The sequence below is a fragment of the Elgaria multicarinata genome, chromosome 3 (assembly GCF_023053635.1).
Source record: "Elgaria multicarinata webbii isolate HBS135686 ecotype San Diego chromosome 3, rElgMul1.1.pri, whole genome shotgun sequence".
Taxonomy (NCBI): Eukaryota; Metazoa; Chordata; class Lepidosauria; order Squamata; family Anguidae; genus Elgaria; species Elgaria multicarinata.
In genome coordinates, this window is record NC_086173.1 from 88847538 (window position 1) to 88868378 (window position 20841).

General features: G+C 41.5%; 1 protein-coding gene across 2 annotated transcripts in view; it reads right to left on the bottom strand.

The window, feature by feature from the left end:
- Positions 1–4360: 4360 nt before the first annotated feature.
- CAMK2A (calcium/calmodulin dependent protein kinase II alpha) overlaps positions 4361–20841 on the bottom strand; it is a 134347-nt gene continuing 117866 nt past the window's right edge. Inside the window, exons 13-18 of one of the 2 annotated variants that reach the window (XM_063120885.1) lie at positions 19186–19226; positions 14404–14436; positions 13248–13296; positions 7613–7688; positions 5467–5561; positions 4361–4593 (exon numbers count right to left, since the gene is read on the bottom strand). In XM_063120885.1, the coding sequence (XP_062976955.1) occupies positions 4361–4593; positions 5467–5561; positions 7613–7688; positions 13248–13296; positions 14404–14436; positions 19186–19226 (527 nt within the window). The remainder of the gene's footprint in view (positions 4594–5466; positions 5562–7612; positions 7689–13247; positions 13297–14403; positions 14437–19185; positions 19227–20841) is intronic. The other variant, XM_063120884.1, reaches the window with a different exon arrangement.

The window sequence follows — 20841 nt, forward strand, 5'->3', positions numbered from 1 at the left end:
AAACGCCTCAAAGTGTCATTAGTAAAGCTTGCATTCTCTGTCTTTGCTGGAAAGTCTTGGCCTCTGTTTTTATTTCAAATTGAAGGGGCAGTTCTGTTGCCAGCATCGTCAGTGCTGTCACATTTCATGAAGCGTTTTTTGGGTTTTTTTTAGGAAATTGTGAGGGGCAGGGGAAAGATTCAGGCTTTTTATTGTATTTGTTTAGCTTAATGAGGAATCTAAGTCTTGGAGGGGCAGAGGGAAAGGTTGCTGTAGGTAAGGGAGCAAAAGGCCAGTGGAAAGAAAGTTGAATTCAATAGAAGCTGAAATCAGCTGACATTTAGGAGGTTATAGCCAAGCTGACTATGGATAAAAGGAAGTTCCTCTATTGTATGGGATGGTGGCAAAGCCTGGCTCAGGCTATGAGACCACTGTCATTGCATTAAAAATAATCCCGTTACCATGTCGGATTTTTTAAAGCATCACTATTTGCTCTTAAATGTATTTCCCTCCAGCTCTAAAGGGAGAAGAGAATAAACATTGATACCTCTTCTCTGGGAAGATAGATTAATGGTGTTTTTTACTCACCATCCTGAAAAAAAACTATATGTACTCCAACAGAAGTTTGCGAGGGTTTAAATTAAGATGGTACTTGTCAGATTTTAGCTTAATGTTGAATAGAAGATGCAGGTGTTCAGGAGTGACAAAGCCCTGTGAACTGCCCTGGAATTTAGATACTGAAGAGTAGTATAGAAATATGTTTAAATAAATAAATGGGCAGAGCATAATAGAATAAGAACGTTGTATTATATGTGCGGGCATTAATCCACTAGTGAAAGGAGGTGCCCCCCTCGCACAAGCCTCCACCAGGTAGTTTAAATTGTGTGTGCTAGTTTAAATTTTCTCTTTTCTCTCAGTCCCCTTAAGACTTAGTGTAGTTATCAGAGACTGGAATAGATCCTGTCCCTGTGACAAACATGGTTAATTGTGAAAAATATTTAATGAGGGTGGATCTGTGAGATCTAAGGCCAGTACTAGTGGAAGGCTATAGCTCAGCCTATTCCTCATTTGTTTCTCCTTTTACATAGAAAGCTGCTTCATGCAATAGAGTCCTGGCACATGCCCTATTCTACTAGAATGGCACAAAGTGGCAAACATGGAGCGTGTGAAACAGAAGGAGAAGAGTCTATTAAATTTTCAGCTTATTTTGGTGAGGAGCTCTGTGTGTGAAAGGAATTCCAGCAAGAACCAAGTAGTAGAGTCAGCAGCCAAGTTCCCTAGATAAAGTATAGCAGGGATCTTCCCTTTGTAGTGAGGCAGTGAGAAACCTGGCCTGAGTGGCTGGTGCTTCAGCTGAAAAACAGAAAAGGAAATGGCCTTTTACTCCACCAAAATGATGCTCTCCAGATACGGTTCTTCCCAACCACTCCCACCCCATACAACTACCCTTGTCATATATGAAAAGGCCTGTCACTATTCTCCAGAGACAAATTCAGTGCTTCATCCCCTGCTAGCATCTACCTCTCAAATTTGAGGGTGGTGGGGGAGAGGGTGAACAGCCCTACAAGACCCCAGGTGTCTAGGAGGGCAGGAACCCTGTGGAGGAGGCCCCTTACTACCCATCTTGCTCTGAGAACAGGGGTGGAAGGGGTGGGGGTGGGGTGGGGTGGGGGTGGAGAACAGCCTGGTGAGAGTTCAGCTCCCAATAGTTCCAACCAAAGTGGCCCCTCAGACCATCTTCTCTTAATGTGAAGAGAGCACATAATTTAAACATGGAAAAGAACAGGCAAGAGCATATACCTAAGCTGTCATTATCTCTGTGATAAGTATGGGCTGCACACTAGAACTCTACAGTGCTGCTGGGGCATCACTCTTCTGCCATGTGCTGCAAAGGGAATTAAAACAGTGGTTTCACAATATAGTGCTATTTCCCCCCTTATCATCCTGCAATGCACATGCACATGGTGAACACACAAAATATCGAAAAATATTGGGAGAATAGACCCCTTGCCAGCTACGTTGTTTTTCATCAATGCAGTTTTACTTTAGCACACCCTTTTAAAAAATTCCCCAGGCCCTCGGAGAGGGGACATTTGAGAAGGATGGAGTCAGTGGAAGGATTAATCCTGTGCTACTTTACAGACCATTTTAGGTGCATTAAAAAGTAGTTCTTTCTTGTTGAGCTGAAGTGCAAGTACAGGAATACATTACTTTTGATTTATTTTCATTGCTCCACTCCTTAAGAGTTCCAGACTTCACAGCTCTGAGCAAGGCAGAAAATGGAGGAAGCTTGCAAAACAGTGACACTTCTTCCTGCCACCCCACTCCCCTTTGGTCTGGAATTCTGAACAGCATTACAACATTTTTTTTTAAAAAAAATCTTTCTGTACATGCTTCAGTGCAACAAAGAAGTGCCAAAAATAATTTTCCTGGAAGTCTAGCACTGGCTGCAAACACACAATAGTGCAAGCCAGGTAAATTAATAGCACTTTGCCAGTCCATATTGAAGAGTCAAGTACATTTTCCCATTCAAAGTCATAAAAGGTGCCACAAATGGGGTCTGAAAAAAGATGGGAGGACGACACAGAATACACTGGAAAACAATAATCTGATCATAGGGTCATCTGGATTCTTCATAATACCTAAGTGATTGAAAGACGGCAATTCTTAGGCTGCAATCTAATACACACTTGCCTGGGAATAAGTCCCAATGAACTCAGTAGGGCTTACTTCTGAGCAGGCATGTATATGATTGCACTGTTAGCATTCCTCTTATACATTGTCTTGGGCATCTTTTTAATGGACAGGCAATTCATAAAATGAATAAACCTTGACTCAGTTCAATAGCAATTTTCAACAGAATGGGTACTGACCACTATTACATTGGCTGCTAAGGATTAGCCTTGAATTCACATCAAACTGGACAAGAGATCCACTCTCAGGGATGCTCATATAGAATCTTCTTGCACTTACAGGGGAAACAGATGAGCCTTATTCAGGCATTCCACTTACTGCGTATACCAACATCTGAGTTGAGAGTGGTCCCGTGCTGTGTAGCCCCATTGTAAGCCAAAACCCTGAGCTATCATGGTTTCATTAAAGCCTCCGCTTATACAACTGTGCACATGCAGGCCTCCTCTCTGAAGATGGGACCAAGCCCTGTGCCCAAGCTCACGTCTTGGTACATAAAGTTAATGGAATGCCTGAATAGGACTTTGCTCAGGCATACAGTACATGTTATTCTTGGTCTATAACATTCCAAACTGTAGGTGGGAGACGGCATGGTTGGATGCTACTACATATTAGAAAACCCGACAGTGCAAAGCATTAACTTCATTGGAACACTTTCTCGTAATCATGAAGTTTAAAGAGTGATCAAAAATAATTATTTTCCCCCTTCTTTCCTTTCAAGCCAAGCTTATAGATGATAAGGGGGTTCTAATTCATTTTAATGATCTTGACTATGGAACAAAGTGGTCATGGATTAATTAACATGGAATATAATGGTACATTATTCCAGCAAGCAACCAAGGCAGTCATAAAGTCGCAGTAAAACAATAAATGGGGATGGAAAGAGGAATTTGACAACCCCAGTTGTAACTAAAAGTTACATGGAAACTAAACATTGAGTTGGGACTAGGGATTCCAGTTGGGTTTATATTTTTCAATAAATTTGACTTGCTCATCCTGTTAGCTGAATCATGTTTGCCACATATTTAATATAATGAAATCACCTCATGCTCTTATTACCACCTGAAAAGGTGACTTATCAATTGGGTGAGGGAGAAAGTGAACCAAAGTTGTTCTAATTCCAAGAATTAGTCACTGCTGTTCCATGAAGGTTATCAACACCCTTAAAATACCGTTCTGAGCCTATCACATAACAAAGGTCTTTCCCATTTTGGCAGGTCGCACGCAAATCTTAGCAAATGATGACACAACAGTGTGGGTCTGTAACGTGAGGGATATGAAGTTACATGTGCATGAACTGCCTCAAACACTCTACTTGTAATTGAACGCTTTAATACATGAGTGCATTGTTGTCACATTGTTGTTCAAGGCTCAGGTGAATAACCTGTTTTGTGATATTTTACATAAAACCCTTTCATGAAGACTTTGACTTGGTTGCAATATATATTCAAAACAAACCAGATGTCGGCAGGGGCTTTACATTTAGCCTTGACTGCCGCTCTTTTCTTCCACTGTCTTCTAACCTTATTTTTTACCCTTGCACCTCTATTTACACTGCGGAATTTTATTTATGTATTTGTTTTACAAGTTTTTTAGGCCACCTTTAAAGGTAGAACTCGCTCCCTATCCATTTCCATCGGTACGCCAAAAGAGGATCTGAGAGGGATTGTCACTGTAGGTGGGGATTCACTTACTGTGGTAAAACAGAAGGTGCTCCAGATCTGTGAAAGTGAACAATTTGCCATTTGCCATCCCGGCGGTGCCAGATTCGGGTCTCCTCAGACTGTGCAGTGCGAGGGATCCCACTTGTGTCAACATACTGTGTGATGCGGATGTAAGCAATACAGGCGGACTCATCTCCCATTAAGTGGATATGTGGGTTCAGAATAGTAGTGTGCACCGGCTTGCTGTTTCTGGACCATACTGGGAGTGGAAAGAAAAGCCAGTGAAGTCAATGCAGTCTGCTCCTTGCTTCTTTAACTGGGAGATCTCTCATCTTCAGAAAATAATTGTAGCAACCAGAAAAATAGGCATAGGTGATGCATTTATCTAGGCTTGTTTCAAATTTATGATCGCATCAAGTTTAAGCGGGAATGAGAGCCCTCTTTAAAACTTTCAGAAATTGTGTAAACCATCCAGCACACATTCGAAAATGAAAACATCCATTCTGCTTTCAGTCATTTATGATTTTGTCTGAAACTTTGAGAATGATTAAGCGGTAAAGCAATTAATGTTTATGCCAATTTATACTGAATTCAATTACTGCCCTTTAAAGCTGGGCATGGTTTATTCTGACTGGTAGTGAGCGGTGGGTTTCCAGTGCCTCATAGACAGAGGTGTTTACCAGACAGATACCTGAGATCCATTCTAGCAGGTGATCCCAACACTTAAACCTTGAGCAGTAGGCATGCAGAATATATACTGAGCCCTAAATATATATATGCTGGCTCAGCCACGTTAACCTTCTCTTTTCAGAAAGCTTAAAAAGAGTTTAGATAAATTTAGTGGAGATTGGTCCATCAATTTCTGCCAGCCAAAAGAGTTATAAGGTGACATTTCTTGGTCAAGGAGTCTTTCAACTTCTAACAGCTGGGATTTGGGTAAATGACAGGAAAGAAAATCCCATATATACCTCCAAGCCTCTTTCACACTTTATTATGATGGATTTACACTGGCTCTAGTTAGAGATTGGGCATTGAGCTAGATGGGCTGGTGTGGTGCAGTGACCTAGTATGGAAATATTTATGTTCTGATTTCAGAGTCAGATGATCATTTGCAAAGCCAGAAGGTTCTTACAGTTTTCAAAGTAGAATCGATGGAAATCCAGCCCTTCCACCAGGTTCCCTAGAGCCTCTGGTTCAAAAGCAGTCATCCCGGGGTCACACATTTTTCTGGAGAAGTCCATGAAAAGAGAGAGACAGGTGGAGGATGAGAAAAAGAGAAGTAAAGTTACTTCATTGTCTTTATTTAGTAACATTTCTCATCCCTGTGAATGTGCAATGAATAAAATTAACCAATCTAGGAAATTCAAAGGCTTAATTTCTTTATCTTAATATCTTATTTTATTTTAAAAATGCTGCCTCATTCTCTCCTAATGCTTACTGCACTCAGTGACCTGCTTAAGGGCTCCATCACACCTATTTTCCCCCCTGGTTTGTCTCCGTAATTTCTAGTTCCGTTTCCTTAGTGCATCAAGCTAATGACCTCTTTCACGTGGGTTTGTGGTATCACACTATACTGATGAAACCTCCCTTTTGCTTGTTTGCTCTTCCACTCCACCATGCCCTGCCCCTTCTCCTTCCGCTACTAGTTCATTGGTTGTAACAATGTGATGGGCGTAGGTTCTTTCCCCCCCTTGCTCTGGCTTTGTTGTCTAGAAATTTACCAACCTAATGTTTCATTGGCTGGGCTCCATTTCTGCAGGGTTGGAGCAATAAAAGTCCATTCAACCGACTCAAAACAAGTCCGTTCGTTCAACATGGTGCTGGAGGAGGAGAACCGCCCCACTCCTTTCATCAGCAAGCTCTCCCTTCAAAGCACACGCCCAAAACGAAGGAAATAGTGAGAGGACAGCACTACACAGGGGCCGAAGGGCATTTTAATTCCATTTGGGGAAAATAATTCAGACCTTCCCCATTCTAGGAAAACACAAAAAAGTGGGGGGAAGAGGTGGGGTGTCTGCAGGACAGGCACAGCGTCACCTGAGTGCTGTGCTGCAAAACCACAAACCAGGCATGACGAGAGTGCGATAAAACACTGGTGTGATGCAGCCCTAATTATCTTCTCCACTTCTTGGCCTGTGGCTGTATAAGCCATATGTATCTCTATGGCTTCTGGATTTTGGAGAGCAAGAGGTGGCAAGCATTTCCAATAAATTGCAGAAGAGATTATTTTGGCGCATTAAGGAAAGCATCTATAAGAGCCTCCTGCTGATGGGCTAACTTCTAATGGAATCTTCTATATTCCAACAAAAACAAGCAGTCCACACCTACGCATTTTTACCATTGAGAGTTTTCCCCATAACAAATATGTTTAGGATTCTACCAATAGCCCACCACCACTGCCATTGATCTTTGCTGTTCTTTATCTTTTTGACATAAGTACACTTGCCCTACACATTGCTTTGTTTCCAAGAAACATCTCATCCTACTGAGAACAAAACTAATCCGATGCTTTTGTCATACCATCAGATTTTCTCTAGGAAAAGTGGCCACGATGACATGAGCTTCAGAAAGTCAACTAGTCAGGAAGACAATTAGGGAACACTCGTTTCCACACAACAAAAGAGAAGAAAACTCAAAATGGTGTAAGTCAATGGTGGAAGCACTCTTTATCTGGTTAAGCTTGAGTGAGTTGGTGTTAACAATTTCAAAGCTATGCTGAGATCTAACAAAGAAAGGTGAAATTCAATGAATTTACGATGCTATCTGGTTATATATACAGCTAGAACTTGGTTTTATTTATATATGTGTTTTGAAAAGACCCTTCAGGTAGACAGAAGAAAAGCCATCTCTATAGCCTCTATTCTTCATCAATAAATCCATGCTGTTTGTCCTTTAAGCCAGGAATCCAGGCGTATGCATGCTTGCTCACTATTAATAGTTGTAATTTATCCTTGGCCAAACTGCAAAAGAAATCCATCTATTTTAATTATGATAGAAGCTAATAATGACATAGTGGTTTAAGATGAACACAGAAATGAAAAACAGAAGTTCTTGAAATTAATTCCTAGCTGTGCTTTGTATATTCATTAAAGAAATCCACCAGCTTGCTTATCTTCAGAGAAAACTGGCATTTCAAAACTGGACAGCAGCACCAGGCTGTTTTTCACAGTTAAGGCCATTTGGAGGTTTTACTACCACACTACTACACACTGGGCCAGCTCAGTAGTAGGTTCCTTTCCCACCCCCTTAAAAGCAAAACACCCAGTGGGTACACTCACGTGTAAGACTCAAAGTCCCCATTGCTTATTGCTTCAATCAGCTGCTCCGTCACCTTAATGATTTCCTGTTTCCGTACTGTCAGGTTTTAAAATAAATAAATAGAAGAGATAGTGAAAATATTGAATATAAACAGGAAGTCAGAAAAGACACTCTCATGACTGTACAGTTCTCTGGAACACATGTTGTGGTAGTGGACATATAATTCATCTTTTGGAAAATGTCAGTCCTTATTGCTGTGAAGATATGTTTGAAAGTCTTTGGGACTATGCCTTGATATCTCAGCAGTTTGACAAGTAGCTGAATAAGTAGCTTGAGTAGTATAATAAGTAGTATTTTTCTCCCTCCCATAACTACTAAAACTAGAATAAACTATGTAAAGTAACAAAAACTGCAGTATAAATTATGCAAAGTAAGAAAAGAATTGAAAATTCATTACATTTGCATAATGTATACAAGCTCCAGAACCCAACTTTCTTGGTACCGGATTTGGATTGCCTGTGTTCAGAAGTTTAAATTATCAATTTTTAGTTCTGAGTACAGTCAGCCCTGGACATTCTGACTTGAAAGAAAGGAAGGGCTTAAGAGATGGAAATATTATAAAAACAACTGGAAAAGGATACTCCCTAGAGTGAGGGAGACTTTGAAAGGAATTATTTGGTTTTCCGCTTCTAATGGAAAGCATGAGGACAAAGTCAAGTTCAGTGGGCTGTACTTAGTTTGTAGTGAAGGAAGTGCCTAATGACATTCAAATTATAACAAAAGCATTTCAGTAAGAGCGGCTCAGCTGGGATAGTGTTTGTTGCTGTCTCTTTTGGTGACGTTTCCTGCCATGCATGTGTGAATGACACTTTTATTACTAAGACGCCATAGGAACATAGGAATGTAAGGAGCTGCCTAACACTGAGTCAGACCAATGGCCCATCAAGCCCAGTATTGTTGACACTGACTGGCAGCAATGGCTCTCTGGGATTTCAAGCATGAGTTTTTCAAGCCTTACCTGGGTGCTGTCTTGATGTCTTCTTTGCCCCAAGGTAGCTCCGAAGCTGCACCGCGTCAGTTAGATTTGAAGCTACCCCAGGGCAAAGAAGTGAAGATGCACAGCTGAAAAGTCAGGAACTTACCTGACGTTTTGAGCCAGAGCAAAGGCAGCCCAGCTCTTCTGCTGGTCTGTCCTAGCTCTGGAACCACTCCATAGCCACTCTGTGGGTTCCGGCAGATGATGACCCCTAACTGTCACCATCTGCTTGGGCAGGGACTGGGCCAGTGAAAGAATGGATACTGCCTTGCTGGTAGGGGGAAGAACAGTTTGTTTTCTTCCCCCAAGCTGCCACTGCCTCCTCTTCCTCCTCCTTTCCCTAGCTCCTTGGTATGGGGATTATCTGGCACAACTCTACAAGAGTGAAAGCGTGGGGTTTAGGGGGAACGTGGCGCCAACTTGGCACCATGAAGACAGCTTCCTGGAGACACCAGGGATTGAACCGATGACCTTCTACTTGCAAAGTGTGTGCTCTACCACTGAGCTACAGACCTTTCATGTCACTGAGGACTATTATTAAAATAGATATGGTGGTATCCCCCCTGTGCATATGTGCCCCTTTGCATGGTGGGAAGTGTCATCTATGTTGTCCAGGGTGGCATGGACAAGACCATCAGAACGAATGTCTCTCTGGTCAAAGATGCAAACACTGCTCATCCAGGTTGCCCAATTTGAGTGTGTATTTTGTATGCCAGCAGCAGCATTCTGATTGGAAGGATATCTCTGACCATACAAACAGAGGATACACACGAACAGGGCTTCTTATGTTATCAGTGCAGAATGAGAATGTAGCTGTGGGATTGTCATCCCATCATCACCCATGTATGGCATTGCTTCCCTATTAATTCCAGGACATCTTCCATTAGCACCAGTAGAGAGTTGGCTAAAGAACAAGTAGAAAAAGGCTGGGTTTTGAACCGCCCAGAGAGCTCCGGCTATTGGGCGGTATAGAAATGTAATTAATAAATAAATAAATTCTACAACCCTTGCCAATGGTGATGCCTACCTGTGAGAAATTGTTGGAGAATTTCTCTTCAGTGAAATTTTCCACCCAACTTCTCTGCCCACAGATAGGATGGAGAATTTTAAGAGGCCACTTGCACACAGCTCCACTTATATTATCCTCAATGTCAAATATATATTTGTGGTGGTGTTGTTTTAAAAAAGCAACTGTTACCATTTGGAAAGGATTGAATAGGCTAGTATATATGTGGGGTTGAGGGTGCATTACCTCTTTTCTTCCCACCATTTCTTCAGTACAAATTGCTCCCCATAACAGGGTTCAAAACACAAGTAAATATGCATTTTTAGGGGATGGCAATTTGGAGAACTGGGCAACAACAGCCAGGACAAGAGTTAAGCACTAATTCTCCCACCCTTCTGTACTCAAAATCTACCCACACACAAATCGCTCTTCTTCTTCTTTAAAAAAAGTGTTGGGCTCAGTTACATTTACTTATATGTTGTTGGCCCCTAAACCCTTGTGAACAAATTACTGATGTCTTTGTGCCATGTTTGCATAGATTATTATTCCTGAAAGGGCAGCCATTAAATAGTGGCTGTATGGTTCAATGGGATCTTTCTGTTAGAAACTGGGGGCTGCAGCAAAATATCAACAGCCTCTTTGTGCTTTTCCCCCAGTCAAAAGAATGAGGCAACATGCTAAATCAAGTCCCTCAAGTTGCTTTCACCTGCCTTTAAAAGTGTAAGTGTTTTAAGTTTGAACAACAAACCTAAAGAGCCCTTCCTTTCTCCTCTTTTATCAACTAGAGCCCTTTCTGCACTAAAGGATTATCCCAGGAAAATGGAGAGCTCATCCCTGCCTGCTCCCGGGATCCCCTGTGTGTCATTTGCATGCACAGGGATGATCCCGGGATGATCCCTGGGGAAAAAGGCAGGTGTAGAAACGGCCTAGGAGGCTAGAAGACAATACAGAATTCAGGAAGTCTCTTTTCTGTCCTGTTTCCTCACCTCTATTTTTTGCTGGATCTGAAGGAGCTAAAATCCCTCAAAATCCAGCAATGTATTCAGTGAACTGGATCTTCCTAATGACTATGGAAAGTAATTCCATTGTACTTATTAATCAGGCTGAAATATGGATGTATTGTGGTGCCTTTTCACTGGTGACCCCCCAGTTATGGATCAATCTTCCTGATGAGGCTCACCTGGTGCCAACATTGCTATCTTTTTAGCACCAGGTCAACACTTTTCTCTTCTCCCAGACATTTAACAGCATATATTAAGCTTTCTAACTGAACCCAGATCAATATCTATTTAAACAGATATTGTCTTTGTGTATTATCTGTTTTATGTTTTTATGGGTTTAAAATTTTGTCTATCTGTTTTGTTAAATGTTCAATATTTTAGTCTTTGTAAACCACCCAGAAAGCTTTGGCTACGGCATGGTATATAAATGTAACAAATAATACTAATACTAATACTTCCTTATGCTAAAGAGGCAATGGTTGGTTCCAGAGACAGCTCCTAATGCTATCAATCAAAAGGCCTTGCATTATTCTGCCTCTTTGTCCCTGACTTTTGTGTGTGTGTGAAAAAGTCAGAAGCAGTGAGAAAACATGGGTTGGTTACAAAGGGAAGATGATGAAATCTGGAAGCCACCCTGTAAAAGTCCATGTTTGAGGTGGGTGATTGCACAATAAAGGCCTCATCGGGAAGCACTGAAAGAAGTTAATAAGATCATAGTTGTTTCTTTGAATAAAGTTGTCAGACCATCACATAACAAAGAGTTAATACTAAAATGTGTGTAGCTGGAAAGCCTTTCCTCACCTGCAGTTTTTCAGTCATTTAAGTATTAATTTTCACTACACACACAGATACTTTCCCTCATGAGCTATTCCCAGAGAGGCAAATTTTCAATTAACTTTAATGTCAGGCCAAAGTCCATCTCCATAGCAGATGAGTTCTTTTCATTTGGGGAGACTTTACTAATTAACACTGAGAAATGATTTCCCAAGCTATTATTGGAACACTGGCTCTGTCAAGCAGGCAGGCCTTCCTCAGGTTCTTCCCAAAGGGTGATTTAACAAGGTGATCAAGAAAGATTTTCCAGAGACATGGTGGAGAAGATGGGAAAGAGAAAGAAAACAGTCAATGTTTGCCAGGTGAGTAAAAGAATCAGCGTACTCAAACACTGCCAAAAAGATATCAACAGAACATCTGAAAAGGTTATTTATGATATTAATATTCAGAAAATTCTCAGCAAACTATAGTAGGGGCTCAGGAGGACCCATAGGAGAGGGAGGGGGAAATCAAGGAACTTACTTTAAGATAAAAGATAAGATAAAAGGTGAATAAGGATATGGTAGGAAAATGTCTGTCTAGATGCTAGACCCTCATTTTCGTCCTATATCTGTGTTCACTCCTTCAGGTTGATGCTGGTGTGCAATCCTTTTCCCCACCACACTAAACCTGGGCCTGGAAGTCTCTTCCCAAAACAATCTCTCAGCCTGTCTGCTCCTAAAACGAGGCCAGCTTGAGTTCCCCAGACTTGTCCCCTGGCCCTCTCTGTCATCACATCTCCACAGTTATTATTCCACCTCTTCAGCTCCTCTCCACCACAGAACTTCCATGTTTTCTTCAGAAGAAGGCAAGAGCTCCTTTTGCTTATGGTCAGAAGACAATTATGAATGATTGTTGGAGTGCCCATATACCCTTTCTGAAGCATATCAGCCATTTAACCTCTGTGGTGTTTCAGTTTGATCAAGATAAAGCATCTGTTTCATACTTAAAAGCTGTGGCATGGTTGCCACCTTAATGTAGTTTGATATCCATGCCACAATGGTGACATGTACAACGGGGAACCACATGTGGCGGGCAGAGCAAGTGGAGTACCCAAATCAGTATAGCCATCCACCACAGCAGCGATGCAACGGAGGGTGAAGTTTGATGATGATGATGATGATGATGATGATGATGATGATGATTTTATTTCATTTCTATACCACCCAACAGCCGAAGTTCAGTGAATGGTTCATCCATCCCACGTGTTTCCTAGTTGCAGATATTACCACAGGAATCTGAACTCTAAGATCAGCAAACATGCAACAGTATGAATAAGTTCTAATTCACAAATGGTAATCAAGATAGCAGTATTATTCTTCAGAAAAAAATGCTGTGCGTTGCAGACAGATTTACATGGGATTAATTATAATGAAACTTCAATCTCTGTATCTGGGGATCAACTCATCACAGCCATTTTCTTTCTCTTAACAAAATAGATTCTTATTCCAATTTCACAATTAAATATTCAGTTTTAAAATTTTATAGTCAATTTAACCTTATTATGATTAGTAGAACTTTTTTTACTGACAGCTAATTCTGTTGAGCTAACTATAAAGCATAGGGAAAGTTCTGTTTCGCTTAAGAAGGGCCAAAATATTAAACTTCCTAGTTTGAAAACATTTTTGTAAACAGCTGACATTGAGACTGACATTGAGAATTGCATAGGGGTTCATATTCTTGATAACCTGTTTGTGAAATATGAATGAACAGTGCATGCTTATTAAAGGTCCTTGACCAAAAAGGGTCATGCTTCAGATTCAGTTTTGTACCTCTTCTTCCAAAACCTTATACTGTACCTTTGGTGTCTTCATCTTCAATGGTGGTGTTTGTACTCTCTGAAGATTCCTGAACAAAGAATGGAGAGGACAGAAGCAAAATAAGACCCACCCCAATTGTGTATATATGTGTGGTGGGAGGGTTTCAGAAAGATCCTGACCATTTGGTAACCCATCACCCAAGTTCTACCCCAATAGCACCAATCACTGCAAAGGGATAAAAAACAGGTAAGTATCAGATAAAACCACTAATCAATAACAACGGCTCTTGTTTTGCAGCTGTAACACTTGCCCTGTCTTAAATCTTACAACCATGACTGAGCAGGAGGTCTCACTGTAAAAAATCGTGCAGAATTGGATTCACCTAGTCTACTACACTGATGTACAAAGATAGATCTAGCAGGAATGAGGATCTTAAAGTCTCCTACAACTACAACTCAGAGGGCCAAGAGGGGCTGTGTAGGGGTGAAAGACACCATGTTGACTGTACAATCAGGAGAGGAATGTACAAATTAACAAAGAGAGGGAGCTAGGATGAGAGAGTGAGGGAGATTGTGCAGGAGTGAAAGAGACCACAGTGACCGCATAGTAAAGAAAGAAATGTACAGTAAAACAGAGAGGGCTTCCAAGACCCACAAGGACCATCAAAGGCTGACACACAACTCCTTCCATAAACAGCCAACGGGTACACAAATTAACACAGAGAAAGGGAGCCATTTACTCTCCAGGTTTCTCAGCAAGACAACTCTGGTGGCTGGACTAGAGCCACTAGTTCATCCCACCAGAGGCTTATTTACATGATACATGTAATCTCAAACAGCAGATTGACCAAGGCCAAGCCAGCTGTCTGGTCCCCTGTGACTGTACAGTTCCAGCAGAGCCATATAAGATGTCATTTTCTTTCATGGCTCCTTGGACTGATGCAGCTTGCAGACCTGCTAAAGGAGAAGTTCCATTGAGAACCTTTCACTAAAAATTGGAATAAGGTTCTCAGTGCTTTTGGGCTTCAACTATCTTTCTGTGCCAGCCATTCCTATTAATAGGACACGTAGGGCAGATGCTTTTCCAAAGGGGTTACTTATTTCCACACCTCAAAGTGATTCCCAAGAACAGGGAGGGCTGGAACATGTTGAGAAGCCCAACATTATCAGCATTGAGGAAGACAAAGGACACTCACCATTAACTGAACGCTGGAACTTGACTTTCTTTTCTGGAAAAACAAGGAGAAGAGATAGGACAAGAAGAGACACAGAGTGAGAAAGAAGGAAGAGAGCAGAATATGGGATGCAGTGGGCCCTGGGATACTTGTAGTGATCCTTCTAGAAAGATGAAGACTTTGTGAATAAACCTGATGCTTAAGCTGATGCTTAATCACCCAAGATTTCCATGTCTTGGGTGAAGGAAAAACAACCACAATGCAAACCACTCTAATCTAACTTCCCTACACAATTAACAATTCAACCAGCCTTGTCCAGTTTCCAATCATCTACATTTGAACAACTCATTTTTTGCATCCTATGAACCTGGATTTCCTGATAGAAAGTAAAGCTCAGCCTTGGCATCTCATTCTTAATCCTGCAGTTTTCTGATCCAAGTCAAGAAATGATTTCCAAGTGGATCAATCATGTTTTGAGATCTGAATAAATATTCACTATATATCAAGCTAAAACCACCACACTAATTTCACTTGGGCACAACATTACATGAATATAGCCTTATTTAAATGAAATGCTAACTTTTCAAACTCTCCTTGCTAAATAGACTGGAATTGTTTGTTTAGAATCAGAGATCATCTAACCTGATTCAGTGAGGCAGGATATTTTACACCTAAAGCATTTTTAAAAACTGCTAAGGGATGAGACATCAAAATATCCAGAGATAACAGTACTAAATGTCGAACAGCTCCTACCATTTGCTAATATAAGGGTGCTTCTAGGCAGAGGATTCCTGGCATCCTCTGTCTGGAAGGCATTGTGCAGCTATTTCATCTTTTCTTTCTTAACAGATGATCTCCAGTAAGAGAAAAGATGGAAGTGGTGGGAAAGATGTGAGAGTTACGCATTGAAAACACAGGAGGGTTACGAAGATGTCCAGACTCCTTCTCCTGTAAAATTCCATGAATGAGGCATGTCAAGGGCATCATTAAAGCCTCATCTGGACGCACCCTAAATCTGCATCTTTGCTACAGTTGAAATGCATTGCTTTTCAACCTCTCCACAATGGATTTACTCTTCAAAGGTCATGTCTGTAGAGCATTTTTGTACACACATCAGGGATGATTTCAGGTACCTGTGAGCCACAGCTCTCATCTGCTTTAGGTGGAAATTGAAATCTGATGTCAGAGCTATTAGCCTTGCTTTCTAGCTGAAAAGGACACATTAGTTCTTTCCCCCAAAAAAAATTGTAAGAAAAATTTTAAAAATACAAAAGAATTAGATGTAGATCAAATTTCATGGCAAGCAACAGTTTCTTTTTCTAGATTTGGGCTACTGAAGCAGAAGCTACCTATATGTAGGGAAACAGAACACCATGTGGGAACTTTTCACTGGGGAAGAAAAAAAGAAGAAAAAAGAGGGAGGAAGCCTGACAAATTGCCTGAAATCATAGGCGGGGATTCTTAGGGGTAATCCCTAACTATAAAAGAAACAACAGATTACAGTTACAATTTTCCTAAGCAGAGAGCCTGATTCATATCATCCTGGCCTTTCATCAACACCATAGCAAATGGTGGAAATGAGCTTATTTGCATTGCAGAAATGACCTGAGCAGCTCATTCTATGTATCTCATAGTAGCACAGAAATCCTGTATCCAAGATTTACAACTTTGCCCTTTGATTCATGATGAACTTCTCTCGACACAGCACTTTAATATACATCAAAAGAGAGGCACCTCATGTCAGATGTTTAATTTTAAAAAAAAAAGCTTGAAAAAGTTCTCTATTCCCTACCCCCACCACCCACAATTCATTTCTTGTTTCTTCTTGACTTTTGCTTGTTTCTGCCCTCTTTACATTTATCTGAAGATATCTCATTACTGTATTCTTTCTTCATCTCCAGATTTTATAACTACACTATGAGAAAACATCCTTCTTTGCTGCTAGAAAGCAGGAACAAAACATTTCTGCAATGATAAGAGTTTAACCAGCAAGAATTTGATAAAATCTGGAAAATGCAGCATCGAAATAGGCTTACCAAAGGCACAGTAAACGAGGAGGCACACATATAGGCCTCCCTCTTAACCTCCCTGCTTACTCGTCATAAAAAGGTATCAAACATACGCATATCTCTGATGAGATTAAGGGTTGTTTTCTAGGAACTGTGGTATGAAGAGCAATTCATGCCCACTGGCCATTGATAATCCTCACTGCTTTACTTCACCCTGCTTGTTGCATCATACGATGTCCTTAGCTAGCCCTCTACAGCTTCTTCTCCAAAGCCAACAAAAAGAGAGAGGGGGGAAGATTCTACTATAACTCTTAAGCTATGTATGGTGGTGCCAACTAGGCTCAGAGGCATGGTGTCTCCACTGAGAACCGAGGAAGATGCGAGAATGAACTATCTAGGAAACCATGCTGGACGGCAATTGTAGAAGCCATCAGACGCAACACGATGCAACACAAAAGCAGTGACATCATTAAAGTAAGACAGACATACAAGAAAAGGACACAACACAAGGAAGAGAATTTATTAATTTAAGACATGACAGGATGTGAGATGAGGCAGTGACTGCGTTAATTTACAATGTAACAAAATGTGACATCAAACAGGGCAGTGAAGGTTATTGTATATCCACTGGTTAAAAGAGGGGGAAAGCCTCTTCTGTCAATAAAATATGGGGGCATATTAGTGAAAAGGAACCCCCCTTTCCTTCTATTTTCCATGGATAGCATGTTTCCACCTTTAGAGAAGTGGTATATTAGTATCTACTCCATCATAAAAAAAGGGTGGCACATCATAAAGAAGTGGTAGCACAATAACTTGCTTTCCATGATCAGGCTGTCATGAATGGAAAGGTACTTCAAGAACACCTGGTTCTTTCTTTGGGACCAGTCTGTTCTGATGAGATGGTTAAACCAGTGAATCCCATCAGAAAGACACATTAACCATGTGGTCAACAACCAGGCCTCAAAATCTATCATACCACATACTTAAAATAGCAGCTGTCTCTCCCACTAAAAGGAGTAGCAAAACCAAACAAGAAAAAAGAAATGAGAATCTATTAAAAGGAAGCCAGTTTTACAATAAAGCCAAGTGGAAAACTCCATTCTTGAGAGTGCTGGGATGGAAGTTGGTTCTCCTGGGGTGTCTCCGAAAGGAAATTGGATTGAGTTGATTTATTTTTTAATATTGCATTTATGTCCCACCTTTTTTCCTACAAGGAACCCAAGGCGGTGTACATAATCCTCCTCCTCTCCACTTTATCCTCACAACAATAACCCTGTGAGGTGGGTTAGGCTGAGAGTCTGTGACTGGCCCAAAGTCACCCAGTGGGTTTCCATGGCCGAGTGGGAACTAGAACCCGGATCTCCCGACTCCCAGTCCAACACTCTAGCCACTACACCACACTGGCTCCTCTCTAGAACACTGACATTTGGCTTTCAGAAAAGAAAATTGTTATCATGTCAGTGCTAAGCCATTCAACACCATGTTCAAACTTCACAAAGATTTCAGAGTGGAGAACGGGAAAACCTGTTGATCCATGGAGTTAGGGTGTGTTGGGGGCTCTTGTGCTCCCAGTTTTGTTTTTATGGCTTGCCCCTTTCTCCCCACATTTTTTAGTTGATGATAAAAAAAAAAAACACTTCTGCATTTTCTCAGCCATCCCAAGTTTTTAATGATCCAGAAAATTATGATGCCAACATGGCAGATTTGCGGACTCATATAAAACCCCAGTGAACTATTTGCAAGAAAAAGTGCCTGCTGTGTTCCTCATCACTGCTCAGAGACTCCAAGTCAAAGCCCTCATTAGCCAACAAACCAAGAGCCATCCTCACTCTCACTCCCCATGCCATCTCCCCCTCTTCCAGGTGAAGTGCCTTTCAGGTTTTCTTACCTGTCACAGCCCCTTGCATAGGATTAGAAATGCCATAGAGCCAATTCAAACTATCAAGGGGGCATGTGGTACAATGGTCTCACAGATCTGTAGCACCTCAACGTTCTCAGGGAGGGTGCGCTTATTCATTTGAAGGAGTTCCCATATAAAAAAGCTTCCCTCACAGGGAAAGATTATCCATCAGGAAGATGCATTCAAAGAGGAATGCATCAGGAACATGCTCTAAGATGAATTCTGAGATAATACACATCCACACAAGTACTGTGAGAACATCAAATACTACAAGAGGATTGTGTAACTTCTGAGTTAGTACTACAAGAGGACTATATCAACATGGCCCCCAAATATTTGAATGGGCTATGAACTCTGAAGTGGCAACATGGGGTAGTAATATTTAGACAGTAGAAGAAAGGCATAAGCTTTCTTCTGATATATGAAAAGTAAGTAGGAGTAGGAGGAGAATTCTTAGGATAAATAGACCATTCTCAAAGGTCAAGTTCAACACCTTGCTGAGTTGTCCACAACTCTCATCTCACAGTCTTCCTCACTGCCCTCTTTTTGTCTTTCATTCTGGGATATGAATTAACCAAGCAAATTGAGCATGAGCCGAGGCATCCATTACACTATCTAAGCATTGCAAGCTGCAAATTAGACAAAAGTCATTTCTTCTCCACCTTCGTTTTCTTCTTCTTCACTTTGGCGTTCTTGTTGGAAATGCAAAGAATGGGAAAATGTCTCTTATGATGAGAAGAGGATGAAACAAGAGAGCCACCAATGCAACACTTTAATGCAAAGGCCCTGGGCCACGCTGGGACCCAACAATGCAGAACCATTCCTGCCATCCTGAAGACAGGCAATCTATTGGCTGTATGAACCAGGAATGGGGGGTTGGGATGGGGGACTTACCTTCACACCATCGTTCTTTTTGTTGCCACCACTTTTCCCTCCTGTGGAGAAAAAGTACCACGTCAAGAAGAATAGGGATGGTGTCAGAATCAGCACAGTGAGAACCAGCAACATGAGGGTAGTTGGGTGAGCAGCAGGACACAGGAACTGAAGATCATCTAATTCAATGCTACTGCCTCGTCCGTTGGTAGCAAACTCACTTCACAATAATCCAGAGCTCTGGGTGAAGCCTCTCTCAGAAAGCCATGAAGCTCACAAGCTGGATTACTAGGATCCTTCCACGTGGGCAAGAAAAGCCACAGCCACTTATATTCTTGTACTCCCAAGTCTTGAAAGAAACCAAAACAAGAGCCAGCAATGGAAAGAGACGGAAACTGAAGGAGCATTCTCTGACAGTTCTTTCTTCCCTAGAGGACTGACGGATCTTCCAACTACATGGCTCTAGGGATTGAATCCCACCCTATGCTGCCAGCCCTCTCCTTCCTGGGCTTGCCTGCCTCGTTTTGTGGTCTTGGATATGAACACTAAATGGTTCAACTGTAGATAAGAGCAGCGTGCACTTGCCAGTCTAAGTTTCTCACTCTCAGACTCTCTTGCGTGCTAATTTTAGACCCCCATGCTGGTGGGGGTCATGTGCTACAATTATGAGATCCTGACAGCTGCAGCCCACATTTTGACAATGATGAAAAGCAGACACCTTCCCCAATCCCCCCCCCCGCCCCATCGCTCTCACAGACTTAGCCTCGAACTCCTGGGACTGCAGCCCACTCATAATCCCTCCCTCTTCTTGCTGTTGCCTTCAAATAGACTCTGAATGCTAAACATGCACGCGTGCACACACACACACACACACACACACACACACACACACACACACTTGGCCCGAGTACAGCTCCTGAGCAGAAGGCCCAGATAACCCAATTGTCAGGAACAATCACTGCTCTAGTTGCAATATCTGAACTACTCAAATTATGTATGATAGAAAACCGATAAAAGATAAAGATTTGAATTTTCTGGTCTTGGTGGTAAGCCCAGAATTCTCAGATGATTAACTAATTCTCCTCCATTTCCACAGCAACAGTCCTTTAAAAGCGTAAACTAAGAATGTTATGATACATCTCCAACATAGTTTCATGGCTTTCACAGTGACTTCCTCACGGACCCACTTGGCTTTGTTTACTCCATGCAATAAACAACCTGTCTACATTGTCTAAGCTTCTTCCATTATCTTTTCCCACCCTTTGGCATTTATTTATTTTTTAAATTCTACCCTGCACTTCCTACTTACTTAAAGTGCTGAAGTTTATAACATGCAACCAGTGCATCAGTGGCCACATGTGAGTATTGCACATGCATGCTTCATTACATGGGCATACAGTGCGAAGCTACCACTGATTATGTTTTTGAATTAAATGGACCCTGTAGTGTGGCCTTCCTCAACCTTGGTGCCCTCCAGTTGTTTTGGACTACAACTCCTAGCATTCCTGATCATTAGCCATGTTGGTTGGGGACAATGGGAGTTCACATTCAAAACATCTGGAGGGCACCAGGGCAGGATCTACACTACTGCTTCAAAATGGTTTATAACAATAATGACAACTGTTGGGGCCAAGGACGCACTCCAGATACAGTTTTCAAACCATTTTCAAAGTCTCA